Consider the following 17,552-nt stretch of genomic DNA (forward strand, 5'->3'; position numbering starts at 1 on the left):
TATATTCGAGGAGGGGAGAGCGTTATTGAGATCTATTCAGACCAAAAGAAAAAGAGCGAGAGAGTTAACTCTCTACTCTCCCACTCATAATTAATTTCCCCAATGCTTCCTTCGCAAGCAGATCCTCCTACAAAGTTCCCTCCCGTCTTTCCCTTTCTCGATGAAGTGCTTTCTATTCATCATCTGAGCCCATCTACTTCTACTGGGACCAGTCGTCAAAGCGTCCCCTTGGGTTCATGGTAACCAAAAAGGCCGGCCAAGCTCGGCCCTGAGCCCACGAATCCTCCCTCATCCGACGGTCGGGATATAGGCCTTCTTGTTAAGACTTAACTATAAAGGCCCGCTTATTAAGCGACGCCTCGAGCTCATACGAACCTTTTCATCTGTTTGTTGATCGATATGAATAAGCCGGGTGACGGCCCAGATCGCTCCGAATCTTTAATCCATCGGCGTGATGGATGGGCCACAAATTGGCTTTGGGCTTTTGCGTTCGACAAGCTGAAAGAGCATGGGTGAGGTGGTCAATTATGACAAAATAATAAATATTATCTGTTCTGTTGTCTTTACCGAGTCACCGAGCCTTAGCTTTGTTTTTCTTCGTTGAGGTGGAAAGAGGTAGCGGGTGTAAACAAGACGAGCTTGAGAGAGCTGGCCCGGTTTGGTTTGGTTCAAGAGGTGGAAAAGTCTAGCTCGGCTCGAGCTGGAAAAGCCTAGCTACGCTCTGCTCATCTTCGGCTTGATGATGCTCGAGCTCAGCTCGACAACCAAGGGAGATCTTGCGGTCTCGTCAACGAAGCGATTGTCACCCACTCACCATTCAATCAAACACCCCGATGAGAATGTGAGGGAACAAGATCTTACCACATCGGCATCTCGGCAATGCTCTACCCCTCCACGTTGCTGCATTCCTGAACAAATTGCTAGAGGTTGTCTTGGGATGCACCGTAAAAGAAGGCAATATGGCATCCCCTGTCGGATCCTCTTCTCCCTTGTCTTCCTCTTCCCCATTGGATTATTTTTGCCCGCGTCTTCCTCTTCACTATCGGATCCACCGTTGTCGTCACCCCAATCATCATCAAAAAGTGAGATTGTGGAGGTGGACAGATGAGGCCAGGGGAGGAGACGGTGAGAGAATTTGGGAAAATTGAAGTGTTTGAAGAAGGTTTCTTTTAACATCATAGTATCATACTAACTGTATCCAACGATTCTAAACGTGTTTCGGCTCATTTAGAGCTCAAGCTGGACTCTTTACGAGCCGAGCCTCCGAACTTTTTTGACAGCCCTAAAGAGAGGTACGTCATATTTCTATAAGACAAGGAAACTATCTATCTTGCATTCACAATCGGTCTAATAGAAGGATGAACAGATGAAAAGACAAAACAATCCCTCTACCAGACATGCCATCAAAAAATAAAATAAAATAAAACCCTCTAGTGGTGGTCTTATGAATCCTATCGTGGAACTCAGTGACAAAGGGTTCTGGATACATAATGACAACATGAGCAGCTATATACAAAGCAGAATAAGTTACTGATATATAGGCATGTAGTAGTTCCCAACCCCTCTGCTAAGGATGAGAGGAGACTGCTGGTTTCCGCTTCCCATTCCCAGACTCTTCTTGCAAGTTTCTCTTTGAAGACCTATGCCCATGGCCATTGCTGCGAGCACTCAACTTTGGTTCTAACTGAGGTTTCTTCTCTGGTTCTTTGCAGTCTTGCAGCTGTTCTAGTGCGGAGACTACCTCGTCCATGTTGGGTCTCAACTTGGCATCTATGGACAGACACTGTACGGCAAGAGATGCAACTTTCTGTGCCCCACCAAGTGAGTATTGCCCTTCTAGTCTTGTATCCAGGACACGGAAAATTTTGCGCTTGTGTGTGATATAAGGCCTTGCCCATTCCACTAGATTGTGCTCCCCATGGGGCCGGTTCTTGTCAACAGCGCGTCGTCCAGATAGCATCTCGAGAAGAACTACACCGAAGCTATACACATCGCTCTTTGCAGTTAAATGACCTATGAAAATGGGAACAGTTATTGTATTCTGCATATCATTGTTGGAAAGGAAAAAGGGAAAAGCTTTCAATCAAGCTTGACAATCATTAAAAGTAATTCCAAACAATTAAAGGAAAACATCCACTATTGCATGAGGCAGCAGGAGCTGCAAATGTGCATACATTTGCTTTTTAACATGCTTACGTATATGTCAAGTAACTCCAACATCATAGAAGAATAAAGTAAATGCAATAATGGTGAATATTTCTACCTGATCTCCACATGTCAGTTAGCATATGCATTAACACCATTGGCATCCCTCAACAAAGATACCAATAAATCTAATCAGCATATACCGATTATGGAAGAAGTTACTTTCACAAAGGCTCGAACCACAAGCTTAAACAATATGGGAGGAAACATCTTCGCAAACTCTATTTGCAAATGCATGGAATTATAAATTCAGCAATTACCTGTGGCAAGATACTCAGGAGCTGCATATCCATAAGTTCCCATGACCCTGGTAGAGACATGGCTCTTGTCACCGACTGGACCATCTTTTGCTAATCCAAAATCAGAAAGCTTTGCATTGTACTTCTGTAGAGTAACACAGAAGATCCAAAATAATATGCATCTTGTGAGATTAAAGAAGAAATGTGAGAGTACAAAGAAGAATCCATAGTAGCTGGATATTTTCACAAACCGAATCGAGAAGGACATTGGATGTCTTAAAATCACGATATATAACTTTTGCCTCCGAACTATGAAGATAGGCCAGTCCTTTAGCAGCTCCGTATGCAACTTTCATTCGCAGGTTCCATGACAGAGGTTGAAAGTATGAACCCCCTGCAGTACCAAGCACATACAGCAATTATTAAGCTCTAAAGATATCAAGGAAATATCATCAGGCATCTGTCATGAAGAAAAGCCTAAGAATGTAGATCTGGAAAAAGAAAACTTACTCCTAAATAGATGATTCTCCAAGCTTCCACGAGGCATGAATTCATAGACCAGAAGACGGTGGTCATCCTCTACGCAATATCCAATCAGTCTTACAAGATTGGGATGGTACAACTGACCCAGGTAATTAACTTCTGCCTGTTGGCATGATAAGAATTCATCCAAGTAAGCACAGATATGATTACAATTCTAGTGCTTGCAGAGCATGAACATCTGATGTTCAAACTATTTAGCTACTTCTGATAAACTACTCTTCAGTAATGCTCAACCTACATAATAAACATAGCTACATCTTAATATAGTAATTTTGCACATATGGATACTCACCAACCATTCTCTGTGACCCTGTAAACCTTCATGATTGAGCTTTTTCACAGCAATTACCATTCCAGTTCCAGGTTTGGATGCTGTGAATGCATGCTCATCAATCCAACCTTTGAAGACAGACCCAAACCCACCCTCCCCCAGCACACTATCGGGACGAAAGTTCCTTGTGGCACTCCTGAGATCATTGAAAGAAAAACTCTTCAGGTTTGAAGACTGCAAGATCTCACCTTCAGTCCGTGGCATGGAAGATGATGAAGTCCCGCTGCTACAACCACTATGTTGGATCCCATCTTTACTGCGGTTCCTAGAGCTTGCACCTGCATAGATCAAAACATAGCATCTCAAATAAATGTATGCTAAAAGAGACTCATAATAAATCCAGCAAGCCCAAACTTTCCCTTGAATAAGAAATTGATCTTGATCCACTTATTCAACAGTTAGAAAGAACGCAAAATAAACTGAAGCATTGCAGCAGAACATTACAACTGTTAATCAAGGGCATCTATTCGAAAGACAAGGATTTCTACTGCTAGACAGTGGAACTCCCAGCTAATACAAAAATTTATTTGATTATTGCAAAACCTCCAAAACTCTGTCTTTTTAACACATAAGGCAACAATCAACTCCTAATTGGCTCAAGAACTCCATGGACGCTCTAGAATGTAAAATAATTGTCCAAATTCTACATCACGCAGTAAATTCTACTTTCCATTCACCCAAACACTAGTATTTACAGAGAATAGGTATTAACTGGAAGAGAAATTGGAATATTCTAGCTAAATCTAACTGAATCAACTACTAACGCAAAGAAGTAGGATAGATAGATCAGAGAACAACTACTACCAGAAGCGGAGATGCTCTCAGCCTTGATCCGCGCGCTCCAGCAAATTCCCATCGAAACCCTAATAAGACGACGAGATCGGAATATCTTCCGACCCCTTTTAAGGGCACCGGAGGAGATTAGGGTTCTCGATGCATCGAACGAGTCGAATCCGCGGCCGAATCCTCTGAGAAAACATTAGAAGCTGATCTGAAGTAGACGTTGCCGAATCCGGAATAGACAGACGCCCGATTCGGATGCCTCTTTTGATCAGATCACTCGTAGAAAGTGGTAAGCGGCGCACCGACCGATCTGATTCCACGCGGGAGATCCACCCACCCCTAAGAAGTTATCTACTCTACTCTACTCTACTCTACTCTACTCTACTTCTTTGCGAGAGAGAGAGAGAGAGAGAGCTTGGGATTTGGGAACGTGAGCAAGGCGTTAATGGCGGGCGATGGTGAGCTTCCTATCCTATAGTCATGCGTGTGCTGCCGGGCAACTAATTACTACCCTGATAACTACCCCAACCACTGGTAATATCTATAGCACCTTCTTAACCATTAAATATTCCACGAGGTAAAACAAAAGACTACGAGGATAAATTATTTTGATGGCTACCAAAATAATAAAATTATTTTAAAATAAAATTTCTAATCAAAACTCTTGTTACATACTCCTCTAACTACAGAATCCAAGGGTACTACATCTCGGGTGCTTTTTGGGGTTGTTTACGATGGCCCCCTTTTCCGCAGTACTCATTTCCATATGGTCTTTTACCCGTGCGGGATAGCTTAATCTCGGCCGTTGGCTATCGATCATACGTACATGTTGTCGTCTTCCGGGGTCTCACTGACTCACAGTGCCGGAACTTCCACTCATTGCCTGCCTGGTCTCACGTGGAATTGGTTTTCTACCTCTTGATCCGAGACCAACGAAACGAACGGCTCAGATTTACCGCTTGGTACGGTCAAGTGGACCGGCGAGGGAGACCATACCGAATGGATTTTGGATTCGGGTCGGATCCAGTAGCTTTATTCGTCGCTTTAGGTGGGAATTATAGGATCTAAGCTGGATTGGTTAGGATTTGATTATGAGTTGGTAGGATATTGCTCGGCCCCACCCACCTAGTTGTATCTAGAATAAATCGATGATATAATTTTTCAAACCAAATAGAGCTTTTCACATGAACCCAAAAAAGTTCCATTTAGCCTCGGTGGTAGTCACTTTATCTTTTTTTCACTTTAAGCAAGCTCATAGAAGCATTCCACGTAACAGGAGACTTCAATTTTTTTTTTTTCTTCTAAAACTATATCTTGTGTTCAACGTAAGATAATGTGATGGGAATATTAATTGGTTTAATAATCAAAGTTTGGGGAACTACGGAGACAGATCACACATTTGTCCACGAAAGGTCCATTAGTCTATTCACAGCGAAAAAAGAGTAAGAGTAAAATACTCTAAAAGCATTGAAAGATAAGTTATAAAATATATATATATATATATATATATATTCCAATCTTTTCTAGGTGAACGAAATCGATCGTGTGATAAGCAATATAAAATTTGGGTCCTGTCAAGAGTAAAGCATATATCTTTCAGGAAAAAAAAAAAAGAGTCTAATTAAACTATCTCTTGGGCATGAATGGATGATACTGAGATGAGACTACGAATTCACAATACCTCCAAAGAATGTCCACAACGAGTATTCACTTGTTAAAGCAAGTGCAAGAAAACTATTACCTCCAAAAAATGTCCACAACTACGAGGACACACACTACCAGTTGGTAGCAGTTAGGTCCAGGTTACATATCCTGCAGAGGTCATAAGATACCATTAATGATTTATTGCTATCATTTGTACATATTGTCGATCAACATAAGGCAAAACTGACACGCATAATATACATATATTTGCGTGAATCTTCTATATAGAGTATAATGCATGCATAACATGAGCTTGTACTGGGAGATATGAAGGCACAAACTGGTTAGTGGTTACTGAGACACAGAAATACTTGTTAACTTAACTACATATCAACCTGTGTCACTGTTACGAGAATGCAACCAAGACATCTACTACAGTCTACAGACTACAGGCCCCCACCTAAAGACAAAAGTTGTAATAGTATTGAACTGTCTTTGGTAACTCACGACCTTGACCATTATTTTTCAAGTCCCTTTCTCCTTCGATGGAATCCCGGTGTTGGCGCTGTTGGAACAAGTCTTTAGATTGTCAGATGCCCACAAGCCAAAATGGAGAAGGGAAGGGCCCAACAAAGAAAGAAAGGAACTGCAAATGCAAGTACAAAAGAAGAAGAAATAAGTTTTAATCCGAATACATATTGAATCAAGGCAGACACAGTGAAAGGTGTTACGCCATGCTAACGCATCTCATTTTTTTGATTAATTCAAGCATACTGTTGAGATAGAAGAACTAGATACAGAGAAGCAGAAATTTAATACCGTATTTTTATTGTTGATTGGCATGTTTGTGTCTAGAATCGTGTGTTAAGTTATAACTGGATGCTTCTTTAATCTCTTGACAGCATATAGACCAATGGTCTTACACCCATGGATCCGTACTCTAGCAACGGGAAAAAGAATAAGAAGATCGAATCGGATTCTGTTAGCCCATGGGCCCAGGCCCAAATTTATTATAACGAGGTCTTATCTCGATCCGGGGTGTAATTTTAAAATGTACTGAGCTCTATTAATTGAGGAAAATACTCCGGATATTATGCGAGGGGTAATATAATAAAAGAGACAAGCTGTTGGTTGTAACAGTATCAATTCGTCAGATCAAAACTAATATGCAATTATTCGTGGCATCAGCTACAGTAATTCAGAAAATTGCGACGTACTTATAGAGACACAGACACATATTTTAATTAAGGGAATGAATGACCAAGTTGACCATAATTTTTTTTGTCTAGTAGCGTGAAATAAATAAATAAATAAATGAATGCTTTCTTTCTCATAATCGTCGATGAAACAAGTAAAGTAGATGGGTGCTAACTAAAACACCCCTCGAATAAGTTCGACTAGCTCTAAGAGACACGTGGCAACCCACAGCAACAGTAATGAAAAGAGCAGGCACTGCTCCTCACAACGAGAGGTAACATGATATGCCTCTCAGAATTGGAAACGTAAGCGCAGGAGGGGAAGGAAGAGGCACGCCTCGGACCTCCGGTTTTGGTCACCGATGGGTCCCTGACACCAGACACCAGTATCATACAAAATAGATTTATATATACATTTCCCCCGACTCGTCCTGCGCCAGATGGCTTGTTTTCTAGCCCACGGGAGACAAGACCTAGCCGGGACCCACATCGTAGCATCTGGTAATCCTTCCACTACGATTCCTCCACGTCACCCGTACAGCATTAAATTCGAGTGTGTAACATATTTAAATTCACTCCCTTGTTGAAGAATAAAATGGGTTTTTGGCAATTCCCCAAACCCACCAAATATAGAGAGAAGAGCCGTGACACAAAGACAACAACAGTAAAGGGACCATGGGACAGAGAGCGTACTTAACAGCTCTGCATCCCAAGCAAACAGCGGGAGGCGAAAAGAAGAGAGAGAGAGGAATAGGGGGTGGGAGGTGGGACCGAGGTGGCAGTAGAGCGACGTAACCCATCGCTGACATACACGAAGGAGAGCGGTGGCCGGGGACGTCGCGTCCCCATCGCCACTTTGTCTCATCCTGCCGCGAAACACGGGGTACAGTCATCTCCACAACCCCCCAAGCGGGTCCCGCCACTGTCCTCGGTAGTCTCACCTCCCCTCCCCTCCCTCCCTTCTCGCTCTAATGATAGCTCTGCTTCGCGGAGACGAAGGATCCCGACCGCACAGGGGCGGAGATTGCGACCCCTCCACTGCTCTCTAGCTCTTCACGCGGTAAAAAGAAAATCCCAATCGGGCCTTCCGAGAAGGAGGTTTACTTCAAATTTGATGTACGGTATTTTAGTTGATAACGAAGATCGCAAACTCCGATTTTTTTTTTTTTTTTTTTTTGGGGGGGTATATGTTATTATCAGAATGTATGATTTAGACTTACTATAAATTAAATCTGTGGGCACGTGATTAAAACTAAAGATATTTGATGGGCGGTCTAAAGGCAGCATCGGTGGGTAGGCCATAAATAGTAATATTGAGAGTCGGTTAGAGATGCCAATTAAAGAAAGGAGGGGTTCGATGGCGATGCGGCCGTACGAGAGATGAATGCGAACCCAGAGGACTCCTCCGATAGGATCGCGCGGTCCAACCTGGGGGGAACTCCCGGTGTGGTTACCGCCTTCGTATTTAAAGTGAGGCTGGCTGTTTGCTGTGTTGCCATGAACAGCGGAGATGCGGCTGATCGTTGTGGATACCGCGATGACAAGACTCGACGGAAGTTTAAAGACGAAAACGAGAAAAATGATATGTTTCTCGTCTCCTTTTTTTTTTTATCTCCATTACGGAAAGAGTCCTGGTCTCATTGCTCCTTTCTGCGACAACGGATCGGAGATCTTTATCGAATAGTGCCAAACTCGTCGCCTTATTATCTCCATTACGGAAAGAGTCCTGGTCTCATTGCTCCTTTCTACGTCTCTGCTTTCTAATTCCTAAAAATTGAAGATATATAATTAATTCTTAAATTCAGTTTTTTTTTTCCTTTTTAAAAAAAGAAGAAAGAAAGTAAAATTTCCTTGGAAATTATACCATAAGAGTAGGACTCCTGTAATTGTGGCCAATGGTGCTGGGGTAGATGACGTCAGCACATTCCCTTTGAGCTCACTACCGACCAACCAACCACTCCCTTCGTCCCCTCCATCCTGTGCTTTGTCCTCCCATTCTGCTCTTTTATCTCTTTTCACCCTCCCAAACCCTCCTCCTCCCTCTATCCCTCTTCCACCCTCCTCCCCCCCTTCGTCTTTTCCCTTCGCGTGCCCTTCTTTTACGCTGCTGTCAGTTTACCCTTTCCCCCCTCTCATTATTGATTATTATGTATATATACACCACTCTCTTCCCCTGAACCCAATCCTCCTACTCTCGCCATTCCTTCCACCACTCCTCTCCTCTCACATCTCTATCCCTTCCTCATGGCCTCTCTCTGCTACTAGTTGCTTGTCAAAGAATAGAAAGGCGCCGTAAGGATTCCTTTCCCTTTCACTTCCTCGCTTTTTTGGATTTGGATGGTATGTGAGTTAACGAACTACGCCTCTTTCTCGAAAAAGGGACGATTTTTTATGTTTTTTTCTTTTTTCTTTCTTGCCCTCTGCCTCTTCTTCATCTTGTTGTAATGATTACTTGCTATCATGTCTGCTCGCTTGGTCGTGTTAAATTCATCGTACTTTGTCTTCTTATTCTTCGTCTGGCTTTTTCCTTTTGTTGTATCCAGAGGAAGGAATGAAATGAGGAATGCTCTGTTTCATTTGCTTTGGGTCATGTTTTGTTAGTTATAACACTGAGGAAAAGAACAAGAGAAATCTTATCGGTTCTTTATCTTCTTCTTAATTGGTGTGGTTGGTGTTTTCTCGTTGTGCTAACACTAATAAGGTGCTGCCCTTCTCTATCTTTCCTACCTTCATGTTTGAAGAACCTTTGAAGCAAATACTTTTCCAGGTATATGAGCTTAAAGTTAATTAGGTATGCCTCGTTAAATTTCTTAGCAAGTTCATATATTTACCTTTTGTTTTATTCATAGAGGGTGGCTCACTTTCCTAGGGAAAAATAGGTTTGGGTTCTAGTAGTATAAATGTGATGTAACCCCATTGTACTGTATACATGCATTCATCAAGAATAGTGCAAGCTATTGATCTCTTCTTTAGTCCAAGTATTGTAAATTTGGGTACAGTTCCTTATCTTGACTTTTTTCTGCATTGTTTTAGATCCAAATTGAATGATAGAGGAGCCAATAATTGTTTCTTCTTACTCATAGTGAAAAAAGTTGCTATTTAGTTACTAACGACAGAAATTTTTGAGTAGTAGTTGTGAAAAGCATAAATTCGATTATAGTGTGCATAATAACTTTGCATCTGTGGTTGGCAAAACCAACGGGAAGGTTTGTTCTGCTGAAATTGTCTTATTTACTTGGTGTAGATGTTATTTATTGGTTTATTCTCGTAAAGGACAGTGAATGTAGTTGTAGTGCCCAGCTTATAACTAAGTTCTAGGAGCCAAACGGTTCATACTTGCAGGTGCTTCATTGAGATGGATGAATAGCCAATCGATGGCTCAATACATTTGGTGCAACGACTATTCTATATTAATTCTCTTTGAAATAATTTGGCATGTCTTTGATTATTTTGTTTGTAAAATGACTTGTTTTATTCTACTTCCTTCAATCCTGCTTATTTTGCATAATATTGGAGCTCAGGATATGGACAATATATATATATAAACCTGTGGGGGAGTAAATTCCTTTGTTAGGCTGTTGAATTTCCTATAGAATTGCTTGTCTGATTCATGTTTGAAGCTCTTCTTTCTTTGCATGATCATCTATGTTACTGTAGGATGATATTAATAATGTATTGTTGAGCTTGTACTCTTCAATTCTTGATATTTCTTGCATACAAGGCTTGTAATCACTCATTATGTCTTTTTTTCTTTCGATCAGCTCAGGTATGAAGAATTTGAGATCATGGGCAATGGCCTCTACTAATGAAGGAAAGGCAGCGTTGGAGAGCTGAAGAAGATGCAATACTGCGTGCATACGTGAGACAGTATGGGCCCCGGGAGTGGAACCTGGTTTCCCAGCGCATGAACGTACCTTTACACAGGGATGCCAAATCCTGCTTGGAGAGGTGGAAGAACTACCTCAAACCAGGGATCAAGAAGGGCTCCCTCACTGAGGAGGAGCAGCACCTTGTAATCCGATTGCAGGCGAAACACGGCAACAAGTGGAAGAAGATCGCTGCTGAAGTCCCAGGCCGCACTGCAAAGAGGCTTGGCAAGTGGTGGGAAGTCTTCAAGGAGAAGCAACAGAGAGAATTAAAGGAGAGCAGGTCACCTGTTTTAACCCCTGTTGAGCAGGGCAAGTACGACCGAATTCTCGAGAACTTTGCGGAGAAGCTCGTTAAAGAGCGGCAGATCACCCCGTTGCTCATGGCCACACCATTACTTCCTCCATGGCTTTCGAACTCTAGTACCTCCCACAGACCGTCTTCTCCTTCTGTCACACTTACGCTTTCACCTTCGACTGTGCCTCCTGCACCAATACCTTGGCTACAAGCAGAGCGAGCAGGAGATAGCAGCTTCCCCTTGGCTAACTCACAGCATAACATGGTGTCTGGAGTTAATCAAGTGGATGGACAAACTATGACAGAGCTTGTAGAGTGTTGCAGAGAGCTGGATGAAGGCCATCGAGCATGGATGGCTCACAAGAAGGAAGCTGCATGGCGGTTGAAGAGGGTTGAGCTGCAACTGGAGTCAGAGAAGGCTTGCAAGAGGAGGGAGAAGACGGAGGAGATTGAAGCCAAGGTGAGGGCACTCAGAGAGGAGCAGCAGTTGTCATTGGAGAGGATTGAGTCAGAGTATAGGGAGCAGATTGTAGGTTTGAGGAGGGATGCCGAAACGAAGGAGCAGAAATTGGCGGAGCAGTGGGCAGCAAAGCACACACGGCTGAGCAAATTTCTTGAGCAGATGGGTTGTCGTCAATATACTTCGGCTGAGATGAATGGACTGTGAGTTGAAATTTAGTTTGATATATCACTGGATATGGTAATGGTGCTTGTTTGTTTGTTTGTTTGTTCGTTCTCTTCTCTTTATAGAACTGAAGCTCTTGTTGGTTTTTATTGTTGTTTGCTCTAGTTGATCATATATATTATTCTCTTGGTCTTAACTATATAGCCAGCCATTATCTTGACTGATTTCAGTGTTTTATATTGCCTGTGGCTTAATATGTATGTTAATGATGCTTTTTATCACTGGATGTGGTAATGGCACTTGCAGTATTTGTCACTGATAGGGTAATGATCTTTGAGATTACAGAATTTATTCATAAAGTTGTACGAAAAGATCATACATTTCCCTGTAAGCAAGTATCTCATAAACATTGTAAAGAACAAATAAATCGTAGCGGTTAAAGGTCTCAATAAGGAAGCAGTACAAGCTTTAAAGGGTGATCGTCAATGCTAACAAGCAGTTAAAGCCACAGCAAGGAGATCTCTATTGTTGTCTTCCAAGTTTCAAGTACAAGAGAGTCATCAATCTAATCATCGAACTAAATCTAGAATTACAAGTTTGTGCCCAATAATATTAAATTTGTTCATTGTTTTCACAAAGAAAGTTGGTATACATATGCCGTGTTAATTTTCCACTTGATTTGCCATTCAGCCTCCATCCTATTGGAGGTCTTTATAGTACCGAGAGGCTGAGCTAGCAACAGATCACAGATCATGAAGTTTCTCATAGCTGCAGAATCCTGCCCACTGCCCACATAATATGCAAACAATGCCACCATCAGAAGTTTAGTAAATTGAAGTGTACCTCACCATCCTTTGGAATAATGCATCAAAATTCTTATGAATTCAAACGTATTGATCGCACTGTTGCACTGAGCATTATTAGGAAGAATTCTATGCCATCCTGTACAAAAGTCAACTTGAGGAGTGCCAGATACATCTATCTGGCTATAGAGTATGAAACAATAATATATAGAAGAGATGCAGTATTAGCTGCTGCTTCTTGCTTAAAATAATTACCGGAAATAAGAATCTGATCATTTGACACTGCAATATGTTCATCCTTTCAGAGCTTCCACATTTCCATATACTTGGAAGAGCAGGGAGGATCATTCATCCAATATTTACGAAGCTACATAATGATATAGTTGAAATAGATCAATCTTGTTCCAAAGCTGAGCAGTGTGATCATAGACAAGACTCAACAACTTTCCTTATGTTACTTCTCCATTCTAAAGTGGACATTTTCAACTTATCTTGTGATGCAAAAGAAACCACCCTGGACTATACAACAAACTGCTCTGAAGTCTGATGAGCTAACAATTACTAATGAAGAGGTGCTGCCCCCCATTTGGACTATATGGTTTCCGTATCTTTCATCCTTAGCCAGCCCATTAGCAGCACTAAATTGTGCTTGCCAAAACCAATGGACTCTGACTACGTTTCCTCAACTTGGAATCAGATAGTGCTCTGCAGATAGCTTCGCTAGGTTGTAGACCACATTGTGCCATCTCATTCAGCAAAGCCTCGGCCTCTTGCCAGTTCCCATCCTTGCAAAGCAAACGAATAGTTAGCCCATAGCTAGCAAAATTAGGGACTAATCCATTACCGTTCATTTCCCTAAGCAACCTCAGAGCCCTGTAAGAGCTCCCTTCCTTACAAAAGCCATAAACCATCATATCATATATAACATTGTTTGGCTTCAATCCATTCTCATCCATTGACTTGAACAGCTTCCATGCATCCTTCATGTTGCCTTCCATGTACAACCCACGTATAAGAACACCATAAGTATAAACATCTGCCTCTAGGCCAGCTTTCTCCATAGACTTGAACATTTCAAAAGCCCTGTCCATGTCATTCCCTCTAGCAAACGCATCAATAAGTATGGTAAAAGTTACTTTAGTTGGAGCCAAGCCCCTCTCTTTCATTTCTCTGTAGGCCCGTGCAGCTCCATCTAGATCTCCAATCCTAGCAAACCCAGCAACAAGAACATTGTAAGTAACAATATTCGGAGAACATCCCGTCGCCTTCATTTGATCCAATGCATCCAAAGCATTCGCCATTTTCCCCGCCTTTCCATGCCCATCAATAAGTAGATTAAACGTAACCAAACTTGGCCTTATTCCGTTCCTCCGCATTCTAGCGAACAACTTCTTTGCATCCTTCATCTTCCCCTGCCGACAAAGACCGCCAATCAAAGTGTTATACGAGACTTCATTACGTGAAAATCCTCTCTCGCACATTTCATCAAACAGTTTGACCGCTTCATCCAAATCCCGATCCTTGCACAATTCTGCTATCAACGAATTGTACGTATAAAGATTAGGCAGCACTCCGTTACGCTTCATCTCATGGAACAAATCGAATCCATCTTTCCTCAGGCCATTTTTGAAGAACCCATTGATCATCACAGTGTAAGTGAACTCATTCGGAACCAGACCCACCGCATCCATTCTATCAAACAACTTCTTTGCCTCCACCAAGTTGCCATTTTTACACCACCCATCAATCAGAGTAGTATAAACGACCAAATTGGGCGACCCAAATGTCTTCTCCAAGTGGGCAAGCAAAGCCGCACCTTTGCGTAGCTCGCCGGAGTGGAAGAAGCCCTGGAGCATGATGGCGAAGGTGTAGGGGTCGAGGGACGCGTGGGCTCTAACGGCGGAGTGGAAGAGGGAAACGGCTTCGGTGAAACGATTGGAGGAGAGGAGGAAGTGGAGGAGGGAGTTGAAGGTAGTGGGTCTCGGGGTGAGGCCAAGGTGGAGCATCCGGTAGAGGTAGAAGGCGGCAGGGTCGGGGTGATGGTTTCGGACATGGAAGGAGATGAGAAGGTCGAAGACGAGGCCGGGGTTTAGGATTGGTTGGATTTTAATTGCTCGCGGAAGGTGATGGATGGAATGAGGAAGAGGCATTTGTTGCTCATAAGTAAGAAAGCTACCGTAATTCCTAACTACTTAAAAAATGTTTTCTATTTTAACTGTGTGCTTGAAGCTACTATACCTCTTTAGCTATCTATGTCTTAGAGGTGAGGGCCATTCTTCCCCTATATTATAGTATTAGGGTTCATATTTTATAATTTGATCATGATCGATAAAATATAATTCCTAAAAAGTTGTCAACTAATGAGACATTTATACTAAAAAATTATTTTAAATTTTGATAATAATAAAATTGGACTTTTTAAAATGGAGTGCACCTGCTTTTTTTTTACACTTGTGTGCTGAGCTTAGTCTTGCTATTTTAAAATTTGACAAATGCCCCGACTAATATGAATTGAATTCAATAATTGTTAAATTGTGAATTTGTAATCCTTTATAAATATTCTAAAAGCCTTTAAAAACGTAGTAGTAGTCCTCACTCAAAACTAAAATCTGCACTCTTTTAACTAGTCACGCCAAGAAAGAGAGGCACATAGATATAGAAATATCCAGAAGACAAAAAAGCTAAGACAAAGGTCCCAACGATTAAATAATTAAACTTATCATATAGTAAGAGTTACATCACACAGCTTACATAACTACTCGGTTAACTAAGCTAATCCATCCATTTAAATTAACCCATATGGAATATAAATAAAAGTACAAAAGTTGGACGAGTAGCCTCGGATCCAACGCCACCGACTTCCCCTTACGAGCTAAACTTGCAGTTCCCATAGCCTGATTCAAAACCCAACCAAACATTAATATTTTAAAACATTTATAAACTAAAGAATAGGAAGTTAACTGATCACATGGCCCAATGGGCCAAGGGCTTACTTGGGTCGGTGGTGGTGACGACGCCGGTGTTGGCGAAGTAGCAGTCGAAGTCATTCCGGCCGTTGGCCTGGTAGTAAGCGTTCATGGCGTAGGTCGCGTGGGCCAGCAGGGTATTGGGCTGGAAGCACGGCCCGTTATCCTGGATAGGTTTGCAGTCTACTGAGCTACTGCTGCACGCGTAGTTGATATTGCTCTGCAGTGCGTCGTTGCTCGCATCCGCCTTCGCCACGCACCACTTTCCAGACCCAGATGGTGCTGGCTTTGGTTGTCCAGCCTGCAACCCAATAGAAATATATCTTACAAAGTGAGTTTAAAAAAATATAAATATAGTTTATAGATAATACATAGGAAGTTGTAGTGGCTTGGAGTAACGCGTATTGCCTAGCCTAACAGAGACTGACACGCTATGTCGGCCCACGCTGTTCCGTTCACGGTACTCGCACCGTCTTATTTGAAGCATCTGGATTCTGGACTCCAGCTGTAACTAAAAAACGCATACGGAACGGAAGTGCCACTGGCACTGCCATCCCTTGGCGGCATCGGGATTCGTGACCACCACCATAATTTTATTTTTAATTTCTCTACGTGTAAAACCAAGGAAAAAAGAGGGCAGCGCCTTACCGGGTCACGCAAGAGTCCGACATCGTAAGCGGGCGACATATCGGCCCGAAACAGCCCGAAATTTCTCTCCGCTACCGGCCCCGGCTTGAGATTTTCATCGAAGAGCGCGAACAAGTACGTCTCGAACGTCCGATTCGGCATCAGCGGCGTTCCTTTCCCGGAGTTCACCTTCTTTATTAAATTGCCATTGTATCCCGCCGCATCTGCTACGCTCACTCCGATTTGCCCGTCCTCGCCCTTCGAGGGCCACCCCGTTTCGCCTACGGCGATCTCCACGTCACCGTAGCCGAGCCGCTTCATCGCCGAGTAGACGGCGTCGAGCTGCGCCTCGAACATGTTAGTGTAGGTTATCCCCGTCGCAGCGTCGTGGATTCCTGGGTTGGGCTTGAATAGAGCGTAATTGAGGGTTTTGGGAGTGTATCCGAAGTAGGGATAAGGGTTCACGATAAAGGGGGTTTTGGTTTTGCGGTGGAATTCGAGCATTGGGGCGAAGATTACTCTGTCGTATCCTCGCCGGAATCGACCGGTAGAGGGTGGCTCGGAGGCGGCTAGTATGCCGAGTGAGTGGGGGGTGGAGACGCGGATCGAGGAGAATCCGGCTGCGGAGAGGGCGGTGGTGAGGGATCTCATGGCGGGGACGAGGTGGGCGATGAGGTTGCGGTCAGCAGTGGCGAGGATCTCGTTGCCGACGGCGACGAGAGTGATCTTGGTGGCGGGATAGAAGGGGGCGACGTTGGCCGCGACCCAGGCGGCGGCGCCTGAGGAGGTGGCGAGGGAGGGGATGTCGCCGTTGGGGGCGGTGATCATGACGGAGATGCCACTGCCAGCGAAGGCGCGAATGACGTCCGGGTTGGAGTCGAATAGCTTTACGCGGTCGATGAAGGTGCGGTCGCGGATGAATGCCGCCACCTGAGACGGCGGCGGGAGGTTGTTGGCGAGGGCGCCATAGTTGACGCCGATGGAGATCGCGGCCGCTAGATCGAGTAGGAAGAAGAAGAGGAGAAGGTGGAGGGCTAGGGTTTTGGGCGGAGAAGGAAGAGGCGTCATTGGAGGAGAAGAGAGATCAAGTAAGGATGTAGCTGATAGCTCCCCCTCTTTAATTCTTCGGAGGTATAAATGCACACCTTCTCTTTCAAGCTGGGGACCTTTTTCAAATAATCCCCAACATTTCAAAATTACAGATAGACTCCCCTCTTTTCAAGATATTCGCAAAGTCATATTTTCCGTTGGTTTACGAGGAATATTATATCCTTGTTCCCATTTTATCGACTAAAATACTCTTCTTCTCTGACAAACTAGGCTACGTTTTCATATTTTATATGAAATAGAGGGATGATTTTGCAATCCTTATTCTATTGTGGTGGCCGTGGGATAATGTTGACTGATCTAATGCCTACGCCGCGTA

General features: G+C 43.2%; 4 protein-coding genes across 10 annotated transcripts; 1 reads left to right on the plus strand and 3 right to left on the minus strand.

Moving 5' to 3' along the window:
• Positions 1-1,302: 1,302 nt before the first annotated feature.
• Positions 1,303-4,844, minus strand: LOC140791436 (receptor-like cytoplasmic kinase 176). The gene is made up of 6 exons (XM_073142003.1): positions 4,123-4,844; positions 3,280-3,596; positions 2,955-3,090; positions 2,696-2,838; positions 2,466-2,589; positions 1,303-2,013 (listed from the first exon to the last, which is right to left on the minus strand). The coding sequence occupies exons 1-6, from the start codon at positions 4,172-4,174 to the stop codon at positions 1,568-1,570; spliced, it is 1,218 nt and encodes a 405-aa protein (XP_072998104.1). The 5' UTR covers positions 4,175-4,844; the 3' UTR covers positions 1,303-1,567.
• Positions 4,845-7,668: 2,824 nt separating this feature from the next.
• LOC140791438 (transcription factor AS1) lies at positions 7,669-11,929 on the plus strand. 7 transcript variants are annotated; one of them, XM_073142005.1, is made up of 2 exons: positions 7,669-9,281; positions 10,703-11,929. In XM_073142005.1, the coding sequence occupies exon 2, from the start codon at positions 10,747-10,749 to the stop codon at positions 11,770-11,772; it is 1,026 nt and encodes a 341-aa protein (XP_072998106.1). In that variant the 5' UTR covers positions 7,669-9,281; positions 10,703-10,746; the 3' UTR covers positions 11,773-11,929. The 7 variants fall into 7 exon arrangements, with proteins under 7 accessions (XP_072998106.1, XP_072998111.1, XP_072998105.1 ...); XM_073142010.1 differs by having other exon boundaries at positions 10,708-11,929; XM_073142004.1 differs by having other exon boundaries at positions 7,669-9,233.
• Positions 11,930-12,229: 300 nt separating this feature from the next.
• LOC140791435 (uncharacterized) lies at positions 12,230-14,749 on the minus strand. The gene has a single exon (XM_073142002.1). The coding sequence runs from the start codon at positions 14,681-14,683 to the stop codon at positions 13,172-13,174; it is 1,512 nt and encodes a 503-aa protein (XP_072998103.1). The 5' UTR covers positions 14,684-14,749; the 3' UTR covers positions 12,230-13,171.
• Positions 14,750-15,215: 466 nt separating this feature from the next.
• Positions 15,216-17,459, minus strand: LOC140791439 (glucan endo-1,3-beta-glucosidase-like). Its single transcript, XM_073142012.1, has 3 exons — positions 16,148-17,459; positions 15,527-15,800; positions 15,216-15,427 (listed from the first exon to the last, which is right to left on the minus strand). The coding sequence occupies exons 1-3, from the start codon at positions 17,192-17,194 to the stop codon at positions 15,399-15,401; spliced, it is 1,350 nt and encodes a 449-aa protein (XP_072998113.1). The 5' UTR covers positions 17,195-17,459; the 3' UTR covers positions 15,216-15,398.
• Between the last annotated feature and the right edge of the window lie 93 nt (positions 17,460-17,552).

Source organism: Typha latifolia, chromosome 6, assembly GCF_019914945.1.
Source record: "Typha latifolia isolate L0001 chromosome 6, TyphaL0001v2, whole genome shotgun sequence".
Lineage (NCBI taxonomy): Eukaryota > Viridiplantae > Streptophyta > Magnoliopsida > Poales > Typhaceae > Typha > Typha latifolia.

Coding starts and splice junctions, on each gene's coding strand:
- LOC140791438 (XM_073142005.1), top strand. CDS start 10,747: ATGAAGGAAAGGCAGCGTTGGAGAGCTGAAGAAGATGCAATACTGCGT.
- LOC140791436 (XM_073142003.1), bottom strand. CDS start 4,174: ATGGGAATTTGCTGGAGCGCGCGGATCAAGGCTGAGAGCATCTCCGCT. Junction 3,597..4,122: donor TGAGAGCATCTCCGCTTCTG/GTAGTAGTTGTT, acceptor TGATCTATGCAG/GTGCAAGCTCTAGGAACCGC. Junction 3,091..3,279: donor AGGGTCACAGAGAATGGTTG/GTGAGTATCCAT, acceptor TCATGCCAACAG/GCAGAAGTTAATTACCTGGG.
- LOC140791439 (XM_073142012.1), bottom strand. CDS start 17,194: ATGACGCCTCTTCCTTCTCCGCCCAAAACCCTAGCCCTCCACCTTCTC. Junction 15,801..16,147: donor TCGGACTCTTGCGTGACCCG/GTAAGGCGCTGC, acceptor ATTGGGTTGCAG/GCTGGACAACCAAAGCCAGC. Junction 15,428..15,526: donor CGTCACCACCACCGACCCAA/GTAAGCCCTTGG, acceptor GTTTTGAATCAG/GCTATGGGAACTGCAAGTTT.
- LOC140791435 (XM_073142002.1), bottom strand. CDS start 14,683: ATGCCTCTTCCTCATTCCATCCATCACCTTCCGCGAGCAATTAAAATC.